Source organism: Odontesthes bonariensis, chromosome 16 (assembly GCF_027942865.1).
Source record: "Odontesthes bonariensis isolate fOdoBon6 chromosome 16, fOdoBon6.hap1, whole genome shotgun sequence".
In the NCBI taxonomy this organism is placed as follows: domain Eukaryota; kingdom Metazoa; phylum Chordata; class Actinopteri; order Atheriniformes; family Atherinopsidae; genus Odontesthes; species Odontesthes bonariensis.
The window spans coordinates 13,179,557-13,199,208 of NC_134521.1; the positions used below are offsets into that span (position 1 = coordinate 13,179,557).

Consider the following 19,652-nt stretch of genomic DNA (forward strand, 5'->3'; position numbering starts at 1 on the left):
TTCTTCATAGCCTCTCTCTTGTTATGAATTATTTCAACCTTTAACTTTTGGGACATGAGGCTGAAATGATAAATCTTTATATTAATTCAAATAACATGACTTTTAATAACAGCTGAGAAAGCATTAATGATGATTAGCAGCCAGCGGAAAGGGGGAAGTGAATAAATTATCTTCAGCCAGAGCTTTAATGCTATGTAAGACAATACTACTTTATTTTAGGATAATTCATAAACAGATCAGCGAAGGGCTATGTGCACATTCACTGCAATATTCCAACAACAGACTTTAATCTAAGTAGGCCAATCGTCCGATTATGGTGTTCACATGATCTGCAAATAAGATATTCAATTTAAAGTCCTGTTTATATGTTAAAGCACACAGTCCGAATAATGACTTGTTCCCACATTACATCACCCTATGCAATTTCAATGTTTACGCCATCCTAACTGTAATCATAACCAAATCCTACCAAAAAAAATGGAGCTCTCCCTTGCTCCGAAAAAAATAAAAAAATAAAAAATAATTTCCTTATAGTACGCAGACCGGGTAATGGAGCCTGAAGCCTGCCTTGTACAGCAGCAGTGTGGTTACAGCCTCTGGTAGGAAGTAATATTGTGATTAAGGCGTATAACCATTTATATGATATGAGTAAGATTTAACTTAACTTGATTATTGCTTACGCCGTAGATAAGGAGAACATTTTTTCAGAGTAATCGGGTTAATATTAGAATTTTGCTGTGCATGTAAACATAGCCAATGACTTAGACGTCTGGCCCCACACAGCACTACACTATCAACAGCATGCAATGCTTATAAGATCTGACCATTAATGCTGCACATTTAGGACCGACTATGTAAATAAAAATATCTTAAAAAATATCTATCTATCTCTAGATACAAAGATATGGGATGGCAAATCAAAAGAAAAAGATCAATCTATGTACAGTATCTATCCATCATTAGATCCAGATAATAGATATATATATTAAGTTTTCTCTATCTAGAGACAGATCAACAGATTGATTATCATCTGAATTTTTTGCTAAACAAATAATTACTCGTTATTTTGGTTTCTTTAGACATGTTGCTCAATTATCTATCATTTTCAATGCAATCAAGAAATAACTACAAATATCTCAAAGAAACTGTGCTTCATTTTAAGTCCTCAGTAGAAATCAAGCATCATCAACTACCAAAACTATTTGTACCCGACACCATGATGTGCTTGATCTACAGGTTCTACCCCAAGCAAGAAATTATTACATAATCGCAAAGTGTTTCCAAAAATAGGCAACTATATTTCTCTGATCCTCCACAAAAGACACTCACTCTGGCTGGGACGTCCTGCCAGCATCCAGCGGGGGTCATAAGGAGTCTTGGTGGGCACAAACTCTACTAGCCGATCTACGGGATCCTTGGCATGGAGAATGGGTACTGGGCTAGATTTACACTGCAAAAAGGAGATTTCATTATTTCATATAAAACACCACACAGAGTAGCTCTTTACATTCAGATGAGTGAATTTGTCACATTTTTTAATGTTACCATGGGCATGTAGGACAGCCACTGCAGCAAAGCAAAGACTCCCTCAAAGTCGTCGCAAACTGTACAGTGGGTCACACCGTTGTTGTGCATAATCTGAATCCCACCGAGTTGATTGTTAGACGTGTACACTTCTCTTCCAAGAACCTAATACAGTCAAAAGAAAATATAGCAGGAGAAAATGATCATAACACTCTGGCTTTTTAAGCATGTAGCACGGAAACACACGGAAGGAGGAATACTTCTGATGGTGCAACACACAGGGTTCATCTAAAATGAATTAAGCCCTTACATTTGCACCACTACAGCATCAGTTTAGAGCTCATTTCATCAACGTGCAGATTTATACTTAAAAAAAACAAAAAAAAAAAACCCACTGCTCTGTGGTTTAAAATTGAGGCAAAACAGTGTCCGACACCAACTGAGAACAAGAGGTGTTGTCACAACTGCGTAGCTGAGCTCAGAGAGATCACACAAACACGAAAGATAACAGTAGTGCTGTCATTACAGCCAACACAAGGTTGGGGGCAGCATCTGCTTATCTTTCTGGAGGATTTTGCTTGAGATGAATTTCTCCATCTCCACTTCCTTTAAATTAAAATCTGTATTCATACACCTGGCTTACATCCATTTTGTTGATGTGCACTTAAATCATGAGTTGCATTATACACTGTTGGAAGAGTAAGTTGCAATCCACCGAACTTCTTTCATCTCCACATTCCTCCAACGTTAACCTGAAGCCATAAAATCTCACTTCCAGCCCACCCTATTTTCATAAGCAGCTAAAAACAGGTGGCTGGGTGCTGACATGGTTCCATAAAAATCAGAGTGGAGCTCAATTCCTACCCTCAGCTCTCACCTTTTCAGCCATCATTTACTTTCTTTATTACCATTAATGGTTATGTATCTGGCTACAAATCTAGGACACTCTCCTAAAGCTGTCAGGAGAGAAGGCAGCCCCGAGAAACATTACAGTCACCTTGACATACACAAAACCCCCGTGCCTCTGGCCATCGCTGGCTTCATTAAGATTCCATGGCAGAGAGAGAAGGAGGAGGAGGAGATACTGCAGGAGGAAAAGAATGAGATGACTGGGAGGATGAAAACAAGGGGCCAACTGGTAGTAACAGCTCACTGGGGTATTTGTGCTAGTAGTTACTATCCAGTCCCCATGAAAATATGACAGATTTTCAGCAGCTAATGAAATGAAGATCTCTAGGTAGCCGCCTGCTGCCCCCTATTAAGTTTCAGTTAATAGCCAAGAAACTACATAGCGGATGAGCAGAGAAAGATTCCTTACTCCTCCTCTCTGTTGCAGCTAAAATATATTTTTTTTGCATAAATATAGAACTCAATCTACATTGTGGATTTTAGTGAATAAATATCGGGGCTCCCACATATGCAGCTTAACAGTGGGGCCATCTAAACACAATTAAGGTTCCAGGAAATAGGTATGCCATCATTGGGCCATTTGCATAGTTTACTTTGTTGCAATCTGTCATCTAATTTGAAATGGAGTCATCTTAATGCACTGACAAGGACACAGAATGGAAAGCAAGACAGGAGAGGTGGTGAAGCATGGAGGCACACACGCACACATAAACACACACACGGAAACCAATCGACTGTATGCAGAAAAACAATCTGCATCAGCAAAACTTTTCATTTTGATTAAAAACAAATGATATGGGTGTCCTGCTCTGCAGCCTCTGGCATGTCGCTCTATTTCTATGCAAATACAACTTCATGGTTCGCTTTCAATTATTCCACTTTGAGTGGCAGGCAGGCCTGTGGCTGGGATCGGAAGAGGAGATCCTTGTAGAACAGAGCAAAGCAAAAGGAAATTGTCCGTTCAGCGAGTTGGAACAAGCCACAAAAATCATAGTAGACTTTTTCTCATTTTCTCTTTGTTACACATACACACCCACATACATCATTTGCCTCCTCTTTACTTCCTTCCACAGAATCTACAGTCCCGTTCATGTCAATAGAAAAAAATATCAGGACACTCTGTCCTAATCACACAAACACATCTATTTGACATTCCTACCCCAATGGCTCCGAACTTAACTCCCTAACTGATAAACAATTTTAGAGATGTTCTGATTAAAATGCAGATTCATTATTTCTGGAAATTTAGAAATGCTCATTTGACACTCACTCTGCGTTACCACTAACACATAACACTCCATGTAAACTGTTTTTGTACTGTACCAAAACACAACTCTACTCTAGATCATTTTACCTTGTTGAGGGCCCCAGCTCCAGTAAGAATAATGTGAGAGTTTTCCACTTGGATGGTTCTTTGTCCAAGCCTTACTAGATAGGCCCCAATACCAATGGCTCGGCATGTGACCTATGAGACAAAACAAGCATCAAACTGCTTCAAATGTGTGCAAACTAACCACATGCCAGCTTATTAGCGCTTTGCATATAGTAAGTCTTTGTTCTTGAACAATCACACAAGTGTATAGCTCGAGGGTAAAGAGCATGTTGGATGTATGAATATGCTTTTCTGCAAAATCAATCTTACCAGATTCATGGTGATGATCTCCTCATAAGCCAGAGAAGATTCTCCGGCAATCATTCCAGACCCTCTCAGATTCTCCACACCCAGCCCTTCATCTTTTCCAATGATGTCAGTGATTCTGTACCTGCACGACAACATATATATTCGATTCACATAGAACCAGATGTGACCCCCTACAGCTATCCACCTGACATCTCTGCTGTTTGGAGCTCACAGACTGACAAAAGAAAGATGTTGCACACTTGACAGAAACACACACACACACACAAAAATAATGAAAAACGTACCTGGATTCTCCCTCATCCTCTATGTGTTCACAATGTACAGAGTTTAGAGCTGAGACCTTCTTATAATCCTGAGGTGTGAGGTAGAGATACTTGAAACCCTGCAGGGGATATAACAATCACCATTGAATTAAAACAGGTATTGGAAAAGGCAAGTAATGTTGTTTTGAAGAGAAGGAAACGGAGCAGTTTCAAATAATGTTCTGAAAAAACAAAACACCTTGAGGATGCCTCTAATAGACTACAGCAGCTTCATTTCGTGGTTATGGCTCAGGTAGAATAGGAAAAAAAAAAATCAAATCATCTACTCACAAATCCCTTTTTAAAACAGTTTAGTATTAAAATACTAAAAGACGGATTTCTGGTAGCAAGATTTGAAACAGTTAATCAGAGAAGCCCTTGAGTGGAGTGTCTGATACTCTGCTGGCTGACCTTGTAAGGATCAGCTGGATCTTGCCAGGCCACGTGGAACATGTGTCTGATTTCCTCTGCCAAGCCAATGCGGGCACCGCTGTTGGCTGCGACGTAGATGCGAGGGATGCCACTCTCTCGAGCCATCTCTGAGGCTCGCAGGAACAGCATGTCCTCTTGGGGTCCAAATGAGCCTATCTTGTGTGTGATATCATTACTTATGACAATGATCTCACGTCCTGCTGGATACTCAGGAGTTCGTAGGGTCATCCGCCACGCCACCATACCGATCTGGATAGACAAAGCAAAGGCAATTCAACAAGACAAACAGATATTATGAATAACTATACAAGAAATACTCATTATCTATTAATGCATTGACGAGCTGGGTTGAGCTTGTGTGTGAGGTTTCCAATGTCATACAGGATTTTAGCCTGAATATAGGTATCATATACAGATTTTATTTGATAATGTGAACTCTCAAATGCTTTGCAACAAAATAATTAGGTATTCATTAAGAGCTCAAGCACACAGCCAAAGAAACACAGAGACACCTACAGGGCAAGAGGAGAATTACACCTTTTAAAATACAAGGTGGGCAGACAAAGAAAAATTAAATGAGTAGAAATTCTGTTTTCAAAAGGCTGTAGGCATATATACAATATAAAACACTGACCTCATTGCCCCCTGGCAGCCGGTTCATCTGCACCAACTGATCCTGAGGATCCAGAACCAGCTCGGTGAAGGTAAGCAGCTCAGATGGAAGAGGGCATTTGGGTAAGTGGGCATATGCCTGAGTGGAGTGCCAGAGCTTTTTCAGAGCCTGGGAGACAAAAAAAAAAGTTATCAATCATGTAGTATTTGAAAGCAGAATCCAGGCCAAACCTTAAAAACTTGTGCTTTTAAAAAGGTACCTGTCTGAACATTTCTGGAAAGTCGTAGACATAGGTGGTGCCCAGAGACTGTGCCTGAAAGCGCTTGGACTGCAACAGGTCCTTGGTGACATAGGGTGTATTGATAAGCATGCCATGCAAGGGGCCTTGCTTATCTCCATATGCTTGGAACATGATCTAAAAAAAAAAGAAAAAAAAAAGGGATGAATTAAGTCAGTTTGACAGTACTGGGATTAAGATGAAAAAAAAAATCATGACGATGAACATGATGAGCACGATGATGGACGACCTCTGACGCATGATAAACTTGTGCAAATCAGATTTACACAAGATTGTTGATCTTTATCAGATTTAAAGAGCAACAATCTTGTAAGTATAGACTTCTTTTTCATCAAGCACTTCCAATCAAATACCTACAAACACCATCTTCAAGATTTAACTTATTATAACCTAATATTTAGCTTATCATAACCTAAGATTTAGCTTATTATAACCCACCAATATTGCCCAGTTTTTGTAATGGAACTCAATTATTTTAATCATCATCCCTCCTAGAAGACCATCTTTTCTTCCTCAACCATTTCTATGATCTTTACATAGAAATCAGATTGAAAACCTCTCACATTCACAAGTGCAGAATAGAGAAAGCAAAAATGAAAAAAAAAGAGGAAAATGAAATGTGCAATGTGAAAATAGTCTTTTTTTTCTTAATTGCTTCATGCAGTTTTGAACCATTCAACAATCACTAATAATGAATGGATAAAGGACTAATGAATAGGTGGCTTTTGGTGAATAAAGAGGGTCTTACCTGATGTGCTAAGAAACCTATTACTAAAAGAATTGTCCACCAGGCTAAAGGCACAACACCATACTGGATCCCTACTGCAAATTATTACATCTTACATTATTTACTGTGGTGTATAAAAATGAAATAAATCTTCATCTAAAGAGTCACAAATTGGCTTGCATTAATTGTGGTTTCCAGAATGTAGATGTAGCCCAAAGCCCAAAACCGGACAATAAGCAGATGAGATGGAAAATGTATGAGTGCCCCACCTGTCGGTCTTTGGGCCCCACCTGTCCCGTTCGGGAGTCAGTGACCTCTTTGTACAGGCTGATATCCAGGTAGTAACCTGATTCGTTGGTAAGAAAGAGGCGGATGGGAATTTGTTTTCCCGTTGGAGTCAGGCGGATGTTAATCTTCAGTTCAGCTTGCAGGACACGCAGCTTCCAGAGGCGGCTGCCATAACGCATCACCATGGAACGCACAGACTCCTCAATCTGGAGTTTGTGGGGAAAGATTAGTAAGAGGCAAACTCCCATGACAATGTGACCTGTGTAAGAGATGCATGTTTGTCTTTTTTGCAAACCTTTGATGGGTCCATGATGACTGTCGGGACGAAGTTCAGAAATATATGGTTACAGTCTGTTCTTACAGTTGTGTTGTTGAAAGCCACCTCCAGTTCATCCATGGCTTCCAGCAGCAGACGCTCTGCTTCATTGTGAAGGTATTCAAAGGAAGCTTCCTATTGAATAAACACACCAAAATAACTGTCAGCAGTAGTTCCTGTGATTATGTGTGCGGATTGAAAAAACTCATAGAAAGACTTTTGTGGAATCATTAAACATGTGAGCAAGCGCAAATACTGGAAAAAAAACAACAACAAACACCATTAAGGTTAGAAAAAAAGTCTTTAATACTTAAAGAAACATTCCTTGTTCTACGGTTTTCTCACCTTTGTGACCAGATCAGAGTGGCGGATAATTGCTCTGACGAAGAAACGGTAGTCCGTAACTTCTGTGCCCACCTCAACTCGGGCTGCACCCAGGTACAGGTGCATCTTATGATTGGCACATGGGATGGCAGTTAGCGCAAAATTGCGCATGCGGTTGAGCTCCAACTGGAACGCTAATGCTGGCTCCAGGTGCCGATAGATCCTGTCTTCTTGAAACTGTTGAGAAACAGGTAAGACAAAATCTAAGATAATAACAATAACAAAAAAACACCATAAAGTTTCAAATGAGTTTTTTCAAATGAGGAAAATCATTATGTCTCAAGGTAACTGCCAATATACTTTTTTACTGGCAGAAGCAGAGGTGGGAAATAATGTTAGCACTGGCTTGGTATAGGAGTAACGACATGCCTCTGAGCCACCCACTGTATTAAGTAAATGAAATCCCGAACAATCTCAATCTTAGAAAGCTGCTAATGGAAGTAATTTCTCTTAAATGAGGGACATAATTAATAAGTTCATTACTATAATGAGTTTTAGTAGTGTCACTGCACAGAAACAATCAGGAGCGCTGGAAGAGAAGAGCCATTACTGACAGCAACTGGATAAAATTCAGTAATGCCTGAGATAGTGGGGATGGTCAATCTGTCTTTTTTCTTCGAAACGCATTACTGACGTCAGAATAACAACAAACCAGTTATCAAATACTGTTATATATTATCTCAATTTTTTAAAAGAGGGGGATTTTCGCTTTGGAAATTAACATTTTGGAGACTGAAGAGAAGAAAAAGTAACACTGATGACTGGGCACATTATGTGTCGACTCCTACCTTGTCTCTGGCACGAAATGTGAAGAATTTCGGAAATTCCCTCTGTGTATAGATGCATATGAAAAAAGACATGGATACAAACAAATGAATAAAAATTCATTGACAACACGCATATAGCAAATACCTTGTAGAGACAACCTTTCAGCATTGAAATTGGCCAATCAGATAGACATGTACACCCTATAAACCCTACGGCAGCTAAGTACGGAGTTTCAGGCTGAGACGAAACAGCACCCTGTTCTACATGTAGAACATCCTGTGCTCCTATCTGTCTGTCAAAGAATCATGCTACAGCAGAAAGTAATAAAAAAAATGTAAAAGGCAACATATGCTAATGAATAAGACATCCACTTTCCTCAGAGACACGAGACCCTCTAAATAATGCCTGGTGGCCCTTTTTGACATTATCATATTCAAGTGTCCCACTTGCCAAAACAATGGCAGACGGATTGGAGATGCTCTTATCAACTCACAGCCTACGTGATGACGAGAGACGCCAAAGCACACACAGTCCAAACCTCCACAACTGTGATTAGACAGTGATTATGTAGCATTTTAACTCAACCTTACAGTGAGCGGTGGAGGGAATCTTTTTACAGAGAGTACTGCACATGCATAATGGTGCAAACAAGTGAAAGACAATTATTGTAATAGAGAGCAGTTAGCATGATTAGATCTCATTAGAGACTGTGATGTGGTCAGAAGCAAAATCAAAGGGTATTGTTAAAATAACAGCAGATGTGAAAGGATTGGACATTTCTCCAAATCTAATGCCTGTTCTCTTCCCTATTTTCTGCATGATAGTGACTGTTCGCTTGATTATTGTTCAAATTTCGGGGAACATAAATGTTTCCTCACAAAACTGCCATGATTGGGGATTCAGCCGGGTGTCCGGGCTAAAATGTGTGTCGCATTACTGTGGCACATTCACTAATGACAATATCTGTGCAGCGAGCTAACGATAAAGAGGGCTTTAATGGCATCGCGGAAACTCAAAAATAAACTCAAAACGTTTAGTGATTCAAGCTGGCACAGCTCAGTTAAATGGGATTCTTCTTGAAAGTGAAGAAATGTGGTAATTAAAATGTGCGCATGTAAGAAATGTCATGTAAATGTAATCACTTAGCTTGCTAAAACCTTCCTGATTCAATGATCTGCAATTTGGCAATCTGATTGAAAAAAGTTACAAAGAAACGGGCTATTTTTCCTGTCTGGATATTTAATATGCACTTCCATGGTAAGCTGAGTGATAATTGGGATAATGAAGTCAGAGATTTAATTCGTATTCCAGTACTTACGTGGAACCTTTGGTCTACCTCACAGTTGACCTGCTTCCTGAAATCCTGTCATCATAAAGGCAGCGAAAGACAGGCATGCAGAGAGAGATACAGAGAGAAACAGGAAAACAAGCTAAATTTCAAATGCAAATCATTAGTACAATTAATATAGTAATATCATTTCCTTTGGATTTTAATATTAGTAACTGTAGAAAGAAAGACTACGTTAATCTGTGACACTCGGGTACATGCACTTAAGAAGTGCGTAATTGGTGGCATGCAGTGGCAGGAGATTTTGAAGACAGTCTAAGCAAAGTATTTATTCGAGTCGTCACCTTCTGAGCAACAAGGAAAGTCAGTCTTCTGATGCCATGTTCAAACAGCAGGGATTTCTGGAAAAGAGAAAATGAGTGTCAACATGATAAGATTTTCCTGAATGATTTCCAACATCTAATCCTCTTTTCTGAGGTCAAAATAAACAAAAGCCTTGCTGTCGTCGGCACCCACCTTTGATTGCGTGAATTCCCGAAACATGGCTGCAAGGCCGTCGTCCTCGATGTCGCCGTCAGTCTTTATAGCAACATTGAGAATGTGGACTGGCTCATCCTGGATGCTCTGGAAGACAAAGCAAACACAGTTTACTCTAAGTTCCAGTCATACAGGTGTATCATGCGTCTTTAACTGGCAGTGGTTTGGACTCGTCACCTTGTTGTCCTCTTCACCGTACAGCACTGGATTGCCTCCATCTGGGAAGGTTGGACTCGAGGGAGGAGAGTCAGAGAAGCAGCTCAACACATCATTTATGTTCCTGTCGAAGACACAAATCGTACAATGCATTTCTCGCTCTTGAAATTCAACACACGTGTTTGCCTATTAATGAATACTATTCAGGTTATGAGTCATTTTTTTCTTTTACTCGAGAACTGACCGTGTGAACTCCTGGAAGGAGCGGAAAGAGACCATCGCTCCCATTCGCTGACAAGGAGGCGTAAAAGAGGTGTCAAGCAGGACATCGCTCACATTAGCCACATGCAACATGCCGTAGTGATTCAGGTTGGATGAGAAGGACATCCTATGGAGGAGAAGGAGAACAAATGTCACGAGGATCTGAAATTCTACAGGACTGACTCTGTGAGGGTATACCCAGTCCAACCTTACGAACCTCACAATAGTTTTGATTCCTCAGCTACTTGGCAGTTTGTAAATACAGAAATATAATGCTCTCCATGAAAATCAACCGAAAGCCTAGACTTAAAGAATAACAACTGAATGAGGTTCAAACATAAAAAGTAGTGAGAAGATTCCACTGTGAGAAGTAAACACATTGAAAGCAGCATTACAGGTCTTCTGACTGATCCCATGTTAGTCAAATTAAAAAAAAAAGGATGACATTCATTTCAGGATAATAAAGAAATTTAAATCCACCAGAGAAACTCTTTAGATATTGGTGTTTAATTAGGTTTGGTGTTAGTCATGTGGTGGCAAGAAGGCATCCCAGAAGTTGCACCCAGTGTAAGCACTTAAGAGGTTTTGAATGTCAAACCTGTCCACAGATTCCAAATCTGAGGTGTTTTTCGTCTCTGCACTATCATCCTTAGATTCTCTATCCTGCGTTTTAAGATCCTGTGGTTTGGGTTCCTTTAATTTAGCGTCCATGGCTGTTATATTGTCCAGGACTGGAACGGATATTTTCCTGGCAGGACAGTTACACGATTTAGTTCTGGATATTCTCCAAAATGTGCCTGTTTGATCTAGCATCAATACAATTCATCCTGACTTGAGTCTAAATCCCCAATACTGAGGCACTTGCCCACAGCAGTTAGGATTAAACACTTGTTTTCCATGACACAAACAAACACTCGCATACAAACAAAATATTTGACACGAACATCGAATGCCATTGGCCATGCTGTTGTCAGTGAAATTATATCACATTGCATTTATAAAATCACACTACATTCAAGTTACTATTTCAGTTTCATTTGAGGAATGTCAATGCACCCCACATTTGCTTGACCAACAACGGAGCGACGAATTACTGGAATTTTAACTTGATCTGGGTCGTGCGGCTAGCTAGTCTACAGTCATTGGTAGTCTATGCAGTAAAAAATTTGTACAATACCTGTTTAGAGTGGGGATGTTCCCTCTGCAATCAAACAACATTGATTACTATGTGATTAGTGTCAGGCATCAGGAGAGGAAGACAGTCAAGGTGGAGCAATCTGTGTGAATGTCTGCGTGTGTGTGTGTTTATCAAAGTCTAAATGGTTAAGGTACATCTATGAATGGAGGATAAAGTACACTTCTAACATCTTTCTAGCAAAAAGAATCACACATTCCACTTCCTGACTGCTCCCCTTAAAACATGCATCATGAGATCCTGAGATACACTCGGAAGAAAGAGAGCGGATCACTTAACCCTCTCATGCTGTTACGTAGTTCACAGCAATGAGCCAGTCATTAAGGTTAATTCAGCCACAGCAAACGAGAAGCATGCAACAGAATGGGAATATGATGGCATTCACAGGTTAACTGTGTCAACAAACTGAAACCAACACAGCATGAGAAACACTAGTACTGCACGGGAACAGCAAGCAGAACAGAGAAACGTATACACACACACACACACACACACACAAAGCAAACAAAACCACGTGGGTGGGATGCAAAACATGAGCCTGACGGGAAATGCCACAGTATGATGTCTGTTAAAAGGTTTTTCAAATGCTGAGCGTGTACAAGATATATCCCATTTTGTTGTTTTTTTTCTCTGATTCTCATGTTTGACTTTGTGTTGAGACGTTTTTGCTTTTTCCAGGAAAAAAAAACTAACAAAACAGCTCACTTGAGACTCTTGAGGCTGGGAACTTTGTTGCTCATCGCACTCACACTTTTGACAAACCAGGAAAAGTACGTTCAGCCTTGCAAAATACATTCTTTTGCACACGAGGGGCATGACACGGAGAACAATGACACACAGCTGGGAATGTTGGGGGGAGGCCATGGCACCATGGATGACGTCCAATCTATTTACCAAAGGTGATTTCAAATTTCATCATATAACATTTGGTCCAACTTGCTAATGGGCTGGGAGTGATAAGTTTGTGTTACCGCAGCACATAACATGTGGGTGTTGTAGGCATTTTCATGTGTGGTACCTGTTGGGATGTGAGGTAGGAAGCATAAACTGGAACTCTACTACACATGTGTTATCCTTGAGTTGTCGATGCTGAACACTGTTGAGCTCATAGGCAATGTATGCTCTGCGAACGTACACCTGAGATAATAAGAGATAAAGTAAGAGAACGGTGTGTGAAGCACCTCCAAGTTTGTAAAATGAAAGTTTGAATGAAACAAACTGAATTGATCATTATTCCGCTCACCTCCAGGGCAGCCATCCTGACAACCTGATTACTGTGGTAGAAGAAGTTGGGGAGGACATCAAAGATGGATGTTTCTGAAAGGATGAGTTTCTAGGAAAAAATAAATAAATAAATGATGTACTCTTCATCTGTTGTTGGAGCAACAGCCGAAGCCACAATGGATGTCACTCTTGTTCATTGCCTACCTGCAGATTCTCAATACAGAACTGGTGCCCGTACATATCAATGGCAGAGAGGAAGATGGACTCCACCTGGTTGTGTCGCAGCTCGTAGGAGGGAAGATGGGAAGCTATCAGCACCTGAGGGAGGAAGATTAATGTGGTCTTTAAGGCAGAGGATAGCACATAATACTTCTTTACTTTTCCCTTTACATAACCTTATCAGTATTTACCTTCATTGTTTCAACTCCACAGAATATTTCTATCCTAGAAGTATGACGTGTAATTAAATGCCTTTTATTCTAGTTTTTATATTGTCAAGTTTTTCTCTCGTGAAAAATCAATGTCACTGCTTTTTTTCTGCCATAGTGAAAGGCATACATTGACATCTGGTGGTGATATTGTCACCATACACCGACGAACAGAACAGAAAACAAGATTAGGAAAGCGAGTCTGACCTGCCGAGCACGCAGTGCCACCTTGGCATTGGTCGTCTTGCTGAGCTGCGTCAGTTCAGTCAAAATGGTCATCAGTTCGTCTGTCAAAGTGGGATCCCGGCCACAGAGCTGGTCCTAGACACGTCAAATGATATCGCATAAATTCTGAGGTGTGGCATGTTATTACGATTACTGTTGCAACAATTACATCACCCTCTAAGTCTTGCATCAAAAGAGAGCACAATGCAGTTAGTAATGATCTACATACACATTGTTGCCTCAAACATCATCGTATTCATTCATTTTTCTTATGTTTTGGATTACAAGATACATAAACCACTGTTTTATGTAAAAACAACAAAAGCAATTCCCTAATGAAACAACAATGTGGCCAAAGCTGTACTAGTCTCTGGACTAAAACATTAATACAGATGCGACAAAAGCGTGAAGCAGTCATCAATTAGGCTACTAAACTAATTCAACTCATTAAGGAAAAACACTTACAATTAGCATGGTAACCAGCAGGTTCTTCTTGGTGACTTGAGCATGCGAGAAGATGTAGTTGAGGACATTGGCCATGTCACCTTTGTTTTCTTCACGTAGTGCAAACACACACTTGTCATAGTGTCCTGTTAACAGTCGAACACATCGGAGCTTTAATAAAAAAAAACTGCACTGCAGAACTGAGGTGAAAGAGCGCCACCAAAAGGAGAGAGAAAGTCAGTGCAAAGCTGCTTCTGAAAACTATTCTAGCCGGGTAAACCTTTCAGTATTTTACGTCAGAGGTTCCTTACCATTTTGGAACTGGATCTCTACTTTCAGATACTGCCTAAGCAAGTCCATCACCACAGCCTTCATGTGGCCTCGGATGCCACTGCGATACCTGGGAGACCCGGGGAGAAACATTGTTTCTGGGTTTGCTCAAATAAGTACGCAGCTATTGCACTAACTAAAAGGGATGCACAGATATATTGCCCTAACACTAGCATTGGCCGACATTCAGCTTATTGACTACAATATGCCAATCAGTCAGTAGGGTAACATAAACTGCTGGCAGTGTCCAATATTTATCTGCTGTCTCCTGGTTGTGTCACATTGCCTTTGCCTTAAAAAACAAAAAATCATCACTGAGTTGGCAATGGTGTAACAAGCTAAAATGTCTTATAACAATTATCTTCTTTATTTCTTTATGTTTTTCCAGTTTTGCAGAAAGGATCTTTTTATGTGTATCAGTATATAGAGATATTACAAATGTATGAATGACTCTGCGCTCATTCAAAGATAATGTGATAAAGAGCTGAAACAATGTTACGTTATTTTTATTATTTTCTTTTAATAAAGCTATTTTTCTTTCCCTGGCACTAAAGGGAAAAGAAATTCCAAAAACAAGACTGTATGGGACAAAACATTATTTTCAGTATCATATCGGCTCATAATTTCATAAACATTTGGTGCATCCCTTCTAATTAAACAAATGGAAAACATGTGTAAAATGCACCATCACATTGAGATATTATATGATGTATGTGACTCACTTCTGCACCAGCTGAACAATGCTTTGTGTGTTCATAAAGAAGACTTCTCGTTCTGACTTCTTGTTTAGAGTAGCAGCATGGCTGTCCAGGATGTTTGCAATCTGGAAACAAGGAAGAGATAATCATCATTTAATCCCGGCAGCAATGGCGGCTCAAAAGAATTTAATCCCAGTGGCACTGATGACCCCTCACTTAACATTCATGTTTCATCCAAACTGTGCACAGAGACAGCAGAATGTGAGATCCAGGGCCAAACAAAGCGGAACTAAAACTTAATTTCATCTTCATGGAAATAAATCGCATGCAGAAAGAATTCTTTAAATAAAACAAAGTCTACGTCAGACATCTTTTATCGTGGGAGAGGGGCTTTTTAAACTATAGGCTATGACATCAAGCCCATCTATTGTTTAAAAAACAGAAGTACAGTAACTTCATAATTGAAAAAGTTTACAGCCATAGTGATAAAAAGAATTTAAACTAATTTTCACTATTACCTCAAAAGATTCATATTTTAAATCACTTATTTTTTTCATGAACTGGGGTTAACATGAGAACTAAAGATAATTACTGAAAAATGTAATGAACAGTGGGGTGTTTGACAGAAGATTGACATGTAAGTACAATTCTGTGGATTTCATTTGCATGGTCTGTGCACATGTGTTAATAGGGCACCTGCTGGCTGGGGAACTGGCAGAGCACTGAAGTTATGTTGCTGGCGTACTGAGCCATCTCCTTCTTAATGGCCTTCTCCACAGCAGGTGGGATGCGGCCTGACACACTCGTCATGATGTCTTGAAGCTCCAGCAGAGGCAAAGATGGATCGCGCATGGTTTTCATGAGCCTTTCAACCCACTCTTTTAACTAAAACAGACACACAACACGCATTTGTCTGGAACCGTTTACAGTTGGAAGAGCTAATGCCAGTGTGCACTCATGTGTTCATAAATTCTTACTTTAGCGCTGAAGAAAGGCTCAGGAAGGCAGTAACCATTCATTATGTGAACAAGATGATCAAGTGTGTTGTGGAAGACTCTGTGCAGCTTCTCCCCTCTCAGAGCTACAGCCTGGACAGAAGGGAGGGCTCCCGTGTGCAGCTCTGCCTGTAAGAAAAATGCAAAGAATTCCAATCAAATGTTACAACGTTGTTGTGCAGATACCATTCTGAGCATGTCAGGAGGAGCCAATTGGACTAAGTGCTTTAAACACATAAGATAAGCATGACCTGGATGGATAAGAATCTACACAGACATGCATACACCATTATGTTATACACACACACACACACACACACACACACACACACACACACACACACACACACACACAGTATCAACGGATTGGTCTAGTTGGAAATAATTGAATCCAATAACACTCTCTTACACTTTATTGTTGCCGTATGTATAATAAATAACATTAAGGAGAACAAAAAGTTATTATAAAGGGTCTATGTGAGGCTGTTTTGTGTGGAAATGACATCATGTTCTGGTCCTTCCTGCAGCACACCTTAGGAAGCTTCTGATGAAGATTATCATCATCAAAATAATAAATAAATGCAACAATAATAAACAAACCGCAAAAAGGCATTTCTTGGAATAAACTAGCTGCTCTTCATGCAAGTTAAAAATGTCTGACAGCTGTCCAAAATGTGTGCTTTTCATTCACATCATCTTAGACACATTTCATCAGCAGTGGGTGTCTCCTCCCATCAGTCTGCCTTGTGATTTTCTGACATCTGGCAGGTCCAGATGAGTGCTGACACATATAAGCAAACACACCTCTTCGCCTCAGACAACAGAGCTGTCATATTTGTTGGCAGAATTGATTTCCTGCCTCATTGAGATGACTCCATAAACACCCAAACAGCTACTGTATAATGCTCACAGTGTGCAACACACTGCAGACCTTGTGTGTGAAAAGACAACATTCTGTCAATATGACGTTTACTTTTCAACATTAAAAGAGCTAAAAAAAAAATACATCGATGCCCTCTTTATACATACAGTACCTGCTGCACTCTGCTTGGGTCATCCAACTGCAGTTTGGCAATGACACAGCCAGGCTCCAATGCTGCTCCAGCCCTCTTCACATAGTGAATACAACCGGACTCGGCGGCAGTGAGGGTCATGACCATCTTCATTACCTGAAATTCACATCGAGATATTTCACATCAATTCAACTCAGCAGACGAAAGGAAAGCATATCTGATAGTTTTTTTTCATATTTCTTGTAAAGAGCTCACACAGATACTTTAACAAAATGTACCTCTATTTCAGCATAGCACTGGCCAGAAAACACATGCCCGCCGTCCTCCACTGTGTACTGAATGATTTTTCCTGCTGAAGGGGATCGTAGCAACGAAGGATCATTCTCCTTTTCAAAAACACAGGTTTTGTTCCCAATGGTGATGCGATACCTGTAGAAAAGAAACATAAATTCAAAATGTACAACTAGGCTAAACAGAAGCAGATATATACGAAGTTTTCTTTTAAAGGAGAAGTTTGTTTTTCTTTTTTTTTGTTTTTCTTTTTTTTTTTAAACCTGGACCTTATTTCTGGCATGAAATACGTTCATCTACTCACCAATAACAGTCTGGTGAAAGTCAGCGTCCTTGGAACTCTATAGACATTTAGATCCACGTATATTCATACATAGGGGCATTGGCTGATGCCCCCCCGTTCACTCCCGTTATATGGATATACGCGGATCTAAATATCTATAGAGTTCGAAGGACGCCGACTTTCACCAGACTGTTATCGGTGAGTAGATGAACGTATTTCATGCCAGAAATAAGGTCCAGGTTTAAAAAAAAAAAAAAAAAAACCCGAACTTCTCCTTTAACTTATCAACTCTTACAAATCTGTGGGTTAAAATCACTTTCATTCTGTTCTCTGCTGTTGATCAAAATAGAAATGATCAGGACCTTCATCGGCTTTGTTTCAGCTTACCTGTCCACCTCCTCCTTCATATAGGTGGTGTAGCTGCTTCCATCATATGACAACAAAAGACCTCCATCACTGAGTCGATGAACATCCACCTCAGCTGACGCGTTGTTCATGATGACCACATAGGAGTTGGGGGACTGACGCGTCACTGTCAGGACATACTTAGTACCTTCATAGATCAGCTCCACGGTCACAGTGTTGAGTAGTGTATGCGCTGGTAGCACCTGGCCCCTGGTTAGAGAACAGAGTGGGTCGTGTTTACAAGTTAAACTCTTTTGTTTTGTTCTGTCATTTAAAAAAGCAATATATCTACCTTTCCAGAGAATGCAAAAAGTTGGACACACTGTTCCTTAGATTGACGTCTGCCACATGCAGGGCACCACTCACTATTCCCAGCATGGTGTCAGGGCGCTCTGCCTGCAAGCAACATTTTATCAAGCTTCAGGGACAACATTTTTCTCAGCAGGATAAGCGTAAAGGTCGTACTTTTATAACAACACTTGCTGATAGTATGGTGTTGATGCTCACATTAGAGGTTAAACTAAAAAATGTTCAACATTGTTTTCTTGAAGTGAATACAATGGCCTCAGCTCGAGCGTCTCTGCTTACCTGCATCTTCTCTGCGATGAGCCTGTCCAGCCAGCCTGTGTCAATACTGTTGTGCTGAAAGCTTTCGGTCTCCAGCAATTTAATGAGATATTCAACTGTGGTCCTGAAGTCTCCTCTTATAGACAGCTCCTTGAGAGCAACCACCATGTTGCTGAAAAAAAGGCCCAAACCAGATTATAAAATTATACAGGAACAATTTCACATGACGGTTGAAAATGAAGATATTATAAGAAATGATTAATGAGGAAATGTATTCATGGCATCTAGCACAACTTTCAAAGTAATGCGTTTCAATAGGACACCTGGTATGTGTGTCCAGGACATTTTGTGAGTTTAGCTGGAGGCTGGGAAAAGGCAGCCAGTAATCCAAGAAAAGGATACTTTGACATGGTATTATAGGGTCTGTTTAATGTAAGCCATGAGCTTTCATGAACCATAACCATCGTGTTTTAAAATACTTAACTTTAACAAGGTCATTTCTAAAACCCAACATTAACCAAGTTGTTTGTATTATGTAAAACAGCAATGACACAGCAAGCAAAAGCGCAAAGAAACGGCGAACGATTGCAGAAATAGGACATTTTAAAGTAAAGTTATTTGAAAGCATCGGTGATCAAGAAAGGACTCGGTCCTGACATGGCAGTCAGGTGAGTAGATAAAGTGTTACTCCGTGGGGATACTCACGAGATGGCTTCTTCACGATTCTCTCCCCATGAGAAGCAGTGACCGAACTGGGAGTCGGCAAACTCATGCAGCCCTCCTGCTGCTGCGACACTGAAGTAGCCCCACACGTTCTTATTGCTGCGGAAATTCAGTTCTTGCACCGTTCCGGAGCTTGGCTTGAAGCCCTGCGCTCAGACACACAAACACATGCACTCAATACTTTAGATTCTCTTATGATGAACCAAAGCCAAAAACAACTAAGCTGACATTTAGGCTTGTGTAACCTTTGAAAGAAATAACAATGGTCTTCATTTATGGTTAAACAGAATCAGAGTGAAAAAAATAAATAAATAAATCATAATAAAAGGTAAAGAGCCAGAGGCAAAAGAAATGTGTAACCTTTAGCAGCAAATATTTTGTATAAG

At 40.1% G+C, this 19,652-nt stretch overlaps 1 protein-coding gene across 8 annotated transcripts in view; it reads right to left on the bottom strand.

The window, feature by feature from the left end:
- Positions 1–19,652, bottom strand: part of acaca (acetyl-CoA carboxylase alpha) — a 34,274-nt gene that overhangs the window by 6,650 nt on the left and 7,972 nt on the right. For 3 of the 8 annotated variants that reach the window (XM_075486286.1, XM_075486284.1, XM_075486287.1), the window contains exons 13-46: positions 19,249–19,412; positions 18,565–18,715; positions 18,269–18,372; positions 17,959–18,186; positions 17,276–17,426; positions 17,019–17,153; positions 15,967–16,113; positions 15,686–15,874; positions 15,014–15,114; positions 14,273–14,361; positions 13,983–14,107; positions 13,500–13,613; positions 13,069–13,182; positions 12,884–12,973; positions 12,659–12,777; positions 11,623–11,646; positions 11,044–11,193; positions 10,429–10,572; positions 10,206–10,308; positions 10,008–10,115; positions 9,836–9,892; positions 9,522–9,566; positions 8,224–8,265; positions 7,397–7,612; positions 7,031–7,186; positions 6,717–6,941; positions 5,682–5,837; positions 5,444–5,590; positions 4,789–5,058; positions 4,360–4,457; positions 4,076–4,196; positions 3,788–3,898; positions 1,546–1,689; positions 1,330–1,450 (exon numbers count right to left, since the gene is read on the bottom strand). In XM_075486286.1, coding sequence (XP_075342401.1) covers positions 1,330–1,450; positions 1,546–1,689; positions 3,788–3,898; positions 4,076–4,196; positions 4,360–4,457; positions 4,789–5,058; positions 5,444–5,590; positions 5,682–5,837; positions 6,717–6,941; positions 7,031–7,186; positions 7,397–7,612; positions 8,224–8,265; positions 9,522–9,566; positions 9,836–9,892; positions 10,008–10,115; positions 10,206–10,308; positions 10,429–10,572; positions 11,044–11,193; positions 11,623–11,646; positions 12,659–12,777; positions 12,884–12,973; positions 13,069–13,182; positions 13,500–13,613; positions 13,983–14,107; positions 14,273–14,361; positions 15,014–15,114; positions 15,686–15,874; positions 15,967–16,113; positions 17,019–17,153; positions 17,276–17,426; positions 17,959–18,186; positions 18,269–18,372; positions 18,565–18,715; positions 19,249–19,412 — 4,459 coding nt within the window. The remainder of the gene's footprint in view (positions 1–1,329; positions 1,451–1,545; positions 1,690–3,787; positions 3,899–4,075; positions 4,197–4,359; positions 4,458–4,788; positions 5,059–5,443; positions 5,591–5,681; positions 5,838–6,716; positions 6,942–7,030; positions 7,187–7,396; positions 7,613–8,223; positions 8,266–9,521; positions 9,567–9,835; positions 9,893–10,007; positions 10,116–10,205; positions 10,309–10,428; positions 10,573–11,043; positions 11,194–11,622; positions 11,647–12,658; positions 12,778–12,883; positions 12,974–13,068; positions 13,183–13,499; positions 13,614–13,982; positions 14,108–14,272; positions 14,362–15,013; positions 15,115–15,685; positions 15,875–15,966; positions 16,114–17,018; positions 17,154–17,275; positions 17,427–17,958; positions 18,187–18,268; positions 18,373–18,564; positions 18,716–19,248; positions 19,413–19,652) is intronic. The other 5 variants (XM_075486285.1, XM_075486288.1, XM_075486289.1 and 2 more) reach the window with 5 other exon arrangements.